A 7,065-nucleotide genomic window follows, 5' to 3' on the forward strand; every position below is an offset into this window, starting at 1 on the left:
GATCTCCTGACCTCGTGATCCGCCTGTCTCGGCCTCCCAAAGTGCTGGGATTACAGGCTTGAGCCACCGCGCCCAGCCCGGGAATATACTTTTTCAACTGGAATTTTTTTTTAACATTCTTGAGATATAATTCATATATCATAAAATTCAGCCATTTAAAGTGTACAAATCAATAATTTTTAGTATATTCAGAGTTGTGCAATCATCATCACTATCTACATTTAGAACATTTTCATCATCCTGAAAAGAAACCCTGTACCTATTAGAAGTCATTCCCATTTTTCACTGCCACCTCCTCCTCCAGGTCTTCAGAATAATATTCGTATAGGAAATTGACCAGTCCCACTCCCACAAGGCTCCTATCACCTGAACATGAGAAGTATAGCCTCAGGGAATGGCCCATAAGGCCCTGCAAAGACTTGTCCTCACTGACTTACCTCTTCTCACCTACATGCTTTCTCCTGTCACATTAAGACACATAGTTTGTGGACAAGCCCTTTGTTATCAAAAGGGTAAACAATGATGAAGACTGCACTTTACTTGAGCAGACATCTCACACCAGCCCTGCCATGCTACCAAGGGGCACACCCTCTCAAGCTTCCATGCCTCTAAGTATGTAATACCTCCTAGTGCTTGGGTGCCCCGGCCCACAGAGGACAGGGCAGGGAAGAGCCTGGCCCCAGGCTGCCTATATGTCCCCTTCCTCAACTGTGATAGTCATCAGACCAAGCCAACCATGAGAGCACTGGGACCTTCCTGACTTCCTTCTGTTCTGGGAAAGTTTTATTTAAGGAACTTTGTTCTGAGAGGATCTGCCAATCATTGTCCACCAACCCTCTTTTCCCTTTCTCATGCAAGGGTATTGGTATGGTTTGGCTTTGTGTCCCTACCCAAATCTCATCTTGAATTATAGTCCCATAATCCCCACATGTCGTGGGAGGGACCTGGTAGGAGGTACTGAATCATGGGGGTGGTTCCCTCATGTTGCTCTTACAATAGTGAGTTCTCACAAGATCTGATGGTTTTATATGGGGCTTTCCTCTGCTTGCACTCATTCCCTCTCATGCCATCCTGTGAAGAGGTGCCTTCTGCCATGATTGTAAGTTTCCTGAGGCCTCCCCAGCCATGCAGAACTGTGAGTCAATTAAACCTCTTTTCTTTATAAATTACCCAGTGTCAGTTATTTCTTCATAGTAGCATGAGAATGGACTAATACAGGGTACCCATTATCCCTATCAAAAGAAGAAAGCTTACAGGCATCAAAATACTGCTGTCCATAGGTCTCCTTAATATGCTTGGGGGCTTCTTTCCAACGTTGCTTCATTTCCTCTAAGGACTGTGTCAGGTTTGTCATTCCCGTTCTGAAGTAGCCAGGTTCAACTATGCTGATTTTCACCCCAAAATGTTGAAGCTCACGCCTGAAATAAAACCCCAAAAGTTATGATTAAAAACCACTACCATTTCAATACTTTCAGGAAGGAAAAGCAAAATAAAAAAGATTATAAAATACCTTTACTGAATATTTTAAAGACTAAAGAAATTGAAAGGAAAAAAATTTAAATATAAACATCCCTGGATCCAACAATTAGGAAATTATTACACCAACTACCATAACCATTCAACTCTAGAATCACTCATTTAATAAAGAGTTGTTAAGTACCTACTGTGTGCTAGACTCTAGAGGCATGAAGGATACCAATGACAATAAATAAAATGAGCATTTATTATGACTGGCACTGTGCTAAGTGTCTCATAAACTGAGAAGATTAAGACTCAGTTCCTCACCTCAGAAAGCTCACAGTGGGTGAGTCCAACAAGTAGGCAAATAATTACAACACAACTCAAAAGAATGATAAAGGAGAGGCATTCAAGGGGCTATGAAAGTAGAGAGGGAAGTACAGATAGATTTTCTGAGGGAGTCAGGGAAGTCTTCAGTGAGGAAAAAAATATTTCAGTTGAGTCTTAAAGCAGGGATCCCCAGGTTTCCGGTAAGTCCTGGGCCTGTTAGGGACTGGGCCACACAGCAGGAGGTGAGCAGTGGGCAAGCCAGCGTTATTACCGCCTGAGCTCAGCCTCCTGTCAGATCAGCCAGATATTAGTCTCACAGGGGCATGAATCCTATTGTGAACTGTGCATGCGAGGGATCTAAGTTGTGCGCTCCCTGTAAGAATCCTGAGGTGGAACAGTTTCATCCCGAAACCATCTCTTTCTTCCCGCCAGCCCCACCCAGGGCAGTGAAAAAACTGTCTTCCACGAAACAGGTCCCTGGTGCCAAAAAGGTTGGGGACCATTATCTTAAAAGACAAAAGGAAATTTCCAAGTGAAGAAAAAGGAAGAATAACAAACCAGGCAATGGGAATTCCACATGCAAAAGCACGGGATTGTGGAAAATGATAGTGTGTTGACTAAGAGATCACTAATGAAACAGGATGTGAGCATTAAAATTGCCAGTTCCAGAATATTCAAGTTAGTTCAACAAACAGTTCCAAAAATACTTATCAAGGGCTGATTATAGGCTAAGTACTGCACTAAGTGCCACCTACACCGAGAGAAGTAACACAGCATTGTGCACCACGGCAGAGGCATACTCTAGGAGCTCTAGGGACAGTGATGAGGAGTGTTCCCTAAACTACAGGTTCAGGCAGCCTTGCTGGAGAAGACAAAGCTCAAGCTGACAGCAAGACGAAACGTTTGAAATAATGGTCCATAAGGAGGCAGATCACAAAGCATTATGACCTCTAAGCAGTGGTTCTCAAAGTATGGACCCTGGATCAATGGCATCATCAGCATCTGGTAACATTTTAGAAATGCAACATATTTGGCCCCAGTCTAGGCTTACTAAATTAGAAACTCTGGGGGTGAGACTCAATAATCTGTTTCAATAAGACTTCCAGGTGACTCTGAGGCATGCTAGAGTTTAAGAATTACTGTTCTAAGGGAAAAGCCTCGCTTACCAAACCAAAACCTAAAACCTTCCATGTTAGAGCTTCAAAAAGAGTCTCCAGGTGCCCATATGCAACGGAGAAGAGGAAAGGGCTTTGCAGCCAGAGGTGACTCTCCTCCTCTAAATTTCACTTCTCCTTAGAGTTTTCTCACTCTGATTTCTACCACACCTTGTCTCCATTCCCCTTTAATACTCCAATGCAAATATAGAACAAAATTTCCTTTGCCTGTTTATCCTGAGCACAACTAGGGTGAACTTGAATTTTCTAAAGGAATTACATAGTCATTTGAATGTTGGAAGGATAAATCTTTGCTCTTAGTCTGGGAATGAGTCAAGGAGTCTGAGAGACCAGTCATAGGTGATGGTAAATCACACAGCAGCCCTGTGGCAGTACACAGAGTGTTACATAGGCAGGAAGCCAAGTGAGGTGCCTACCGCATGGTAACAACTCATGTACTTTCTTGGCTATTTCTCTGTTTCCTCCCTAGGCATGTAACACTCACATTGCAACACTTACACACCAGTCATGGTATGTGGTAGGCTAAATCACGGCCCCCAGAGAGATCAGGTCCTAATCCCTGTAAATGTTACCTTATGTGAAAAAGACTTTGCAGGTGTGATTAAGTTAAGGCTGTTGAGATAGGGGGTTATCCTAGATTTCTGCGTTGGCCCTAAATGCAATCACAAAGATCCTCGTAAGAGAAGCAGAAGTGGATCTGATGACTGACAAAAGAGGAAAAGGCGATGTGACCACCGAGGCAGAGACTGGAGTGATGTAGCCACAGCCAAAGAATTTCAGAAGGAATGTGGCCCTGTCAACACCTCAGTTTTGACCCAGTGATACCAATTACAAACTGATTACAAAAAAAAGTGTTGCTTTAAAATACCATATACCATAAATTACCTGTGGTAATTTATCACAGTGGTCATAGAAAGTCAATACATGTTGCCTTTAATATTCACAGCCCATTTCCTAGTGAAACTGCCCAAAAGTCAGCCCCTGCTAAAGAGGAGTGTGCACAGCAGTATTTTGGACCATGTTACTACAGCCTCTTGTCCACAGCTGATTGGACCAGGAAGGGGACTTGATAGGAGGAGAGTCCCTTGCAAGGCTGAACAGTAGCTCTGCCTGTGATTACCAATATGACCATGGGCAAATTACTAAACCTCTGTGCCTCAGTTTCCTCAGATGTACAATAAGAATAAAAATAATGCCTTCTTCATTGGGTTGCTGTGAAAGTTAAATGATTTAATGGATGGAAAGTACTTCCAGCAGTGTCTTACCCATAACCATGCACAAAAATGTCACACAATGTGGTGTCACCTGGCACACACAAAAAATGAACTCAGCCAATAGGATTCTCTCTCAAGAACTGTAAGGAAAATAGGCTGAGTGCAGTAGTGCAGGACTGTAGTCCTAGCTACTCAGCAGGCTAAGGCAGCAGGACAGCTTGAGCCCAGGAGTTCAAGGTTGTAGTAAGCTATGATCATGCCTGTGAATAGCCACTGCACTCCAGCCCATGCAATATAGTGAAATTCTGTCTCTTAAAAATAAATAAATGGGCCAGGCACAGTGGCTCACACCTGTAATCTCAGCACTTTGGGAGGCCAAGGTGGGTGGATCACATGAGGTCAGGAGTTCGAGACCATCCTAGCCAGCATGGTGAAACCCCATCTCTGCTAAAAATAAAACAATTAGCCAGGTGTAGTCGCACATACCTGTGGTCCCAGCTACTTGGGAGGCTGAGGCACAAGAATCACCTGAACCCAGGAGTCAGAGGTTGCAGTGAGCCAAGATTTCATCCCTGCACTCCAGCCTGGGTGACAGAGTGAGACTCTGTCTCAGAAAATAAATAAATACACATACATACATATATATGATACACACATATATATACTGGGGTGGGGGGGTTCTATAAAAAGAATGAAGCAGCTGGTAGAAGGACATGGAACTGAAAGAATGCATGAATAAAAGTCAGACCGGGCACAGTGTCTCATGCCTGTAATCCCAACATGTTCGGAGGCTGAGGCAGGAAGATCACTTTAGCCTAGGCATTTGAGACTAGCCTGGGCAACATAATGAGACTCCATCTCTGCAAACTACAAAAAATTAGCTGGGCATGGTGGTGTGCACCCACAGTCCCAGCTACCAGGGAAGCTGAGGTGGGAGGATAGTTTGAGTGCGGGAGGTTGAGGCTGCAATGAACCATGATGATCACACAACTGCACTCCAGCTTGGGCAACAGAGTGAGACCCTATCTCAAAACTAAAAAATAAATATTGAGAATTAAACTATGACATAATGGTAGAAGATAAAGACCTGGGTCAAAACACAGTTCTGCCAAATTCTGGCTATGGTAGGTGAACTTTGGGAAAGATATGTAAATTTGAGGCTGTTGTCTATATAAAATAGACTAGTAATAATATCTGTGTATCAAGATTTGAGGAGTGATGAAATAAGATAGGTGAAAGCAACTAGCACAATGCCTGGGACATATTTCAGTGCTCAATAGTTGTTTTTGTTTTAACCTAAGAGAGTTACCTCAGAATATCTGAAAAGGCTTCCACTCCATACTTGGAGATACAGTAGACTCCTGCAAAGAAAGCAACTCTTCCCAGAATGCTGGATACATTGACAATCCTTCCCCGTGCTCTCCTCACCAAGGGAAGCATGCTCAAGGTCACCTGGATCACACCAATGAGGTTCACTTTGAGGATATTCATGGAGTCCTCAGTGTTCAGCCACTCACATATGGTCACTGGTTTAATAACGCCTGCATTGTTCACCAGTCCCCAGAGTCCTAAAACAATTAAAAGTCATATCAGAAGTTTCATTTCAGGCAAAAATACTCCATTTTGAACTTTGGTGGGGAAAGAATCACTCTTGAGGAATCATAACCACTAACTACCCCAGGAGAGTTTGCAGCCCAAATTATATAACATATAAGTTTGATAAATATAATTTATTTTTGAGACAGAGTCTCACCCTGTCGCCAGGCTGGAGTACAGTGGCACGATCTCAGCTCACTGCAACCTCTGCCTCCCAGGTTCAAGAAATTCTTCTGCCCTCAGGCTCCCAAGTAGCTGGGACTACAGGCACAGGCCACCACACCCAGCTAATGTTTGTATTTTTAGTAGAGATGGGGTTTCACCACATTGGCCAGGATGGTCTCGATCTCTTGACCTCGTGATCCACCTGCCTCAGCCTCCCAAAGTGCTGGTATTACAGGCGTGAGCCACCATGGCCAGCCTGCTAAATATAATTGTTAAATAAAAGCATTGAAAATATTAATAAAAATACTATAAAACTGATCAAGCAGATTTGAGAAAGAACCAAATAAAACTTCCAGAAATAAAAGATACAACTATTGAAATATTAAAATTTGATAGACATTTTTAAATTTTAAAATTTGGTTTAATAGGAGATAGACATAGTGGAAGAAAGAAAATAGCAAACTGGAAGACAGTAAAGAAAATTATACAGACTATGGCACAAATATAAAGAGATGAAAAACATGAAAGAAAAAGGAAGTCAGACCAAAGTAAAAACATTTAACATATGTCTAATCAGATCCAGAAATAAGGGAGGGAAATGGAATAAAGGCAGCATTTGAAGTAATGATGGCTAAGAATTTTCCAGAACTGATAATGAACAGATTAAAGAAGCCCTCCCTGTTTAAAGTGTTTGTTTTTTGGTGTCGTAAAGAAATAGCGCTTGAACGTAAATTTAATTTTTTTAGTAAGGCCATTTTTTTTACTTTTTGCAGAAAGGGTATACTCGCCAGCAGTTTCGCCATGAGAGTATACGGAACATAGAAGACAGGGTCATTTATAACCCGACTTGTCTATTTTATTGCTGTGTCTGGTTTTTATTGGCTGCAACGGGACCTCACGTTTTGTATTTGTCTTGATTGGCTAGCAACTTAGAACTTTTTTTTTTTTTTTTTTTGAGACGGAGTCTTGCCCAGCAGGAGTGCGGTGGCGGTATCTCCACTCACTGCAAGCTCCGCCCCCAGGGTTCATGCCATTCTCCTGCCTCAGCCTCCCGAGTAGCTGGGACCATAGGGGCCCGCCACCACGCCCAGCTAATTTTTTGTGTGTGTGTTTTTAGTAGAGGCGGG

The 7,065-nt window shown here is 42.8% G+C and overlaps 1 protein-coding gene across 1 annotated transcript in view; it reads right to left on the minus strand.

Annotated features, from left to right (window-relative positions):
* The window catches only part of HSD17B6 (hydroxysteroid (17-beta) dehydrogenase 6), a 40,999-nt gene that overhangs the window by 1,795 nt on the left and 32,139 nt on the right, over positions 1–7,065 (minus strand). Inside the window, exons 4-5 of the mRNA XM_011926079.1 lie at positions 5,487–5,745; positions 1,255–1,418 (exon numbers count right to left, since the gene is read on the minus strand). Of these exons, the coding sequence (XP_011781469.1) occupies positions 1,255–1,418; positions 5,487–5,745 (423 nt within the window). The remainder of the gene's footprint in view (positions 1–1,254; positions 1,419–5,486; positions 5,746–7,065) is intronic.

Source organism: Colobus angolensis, unplaced genomic scaffold, assembly GCF_000951035.1.
Source record: "Colobus angolensis palliatus isolate OR3802 unplaced genomic scaffold, Cang.pa_1.0 Scaffold67, whole genome shotgun sequence".
Taxonomy (NCBI): Eukaryota; Metazoa; Chordata; class Mammalia; order Primates; family Cercopithecidae; genus Colobus; species Colobus angolensis.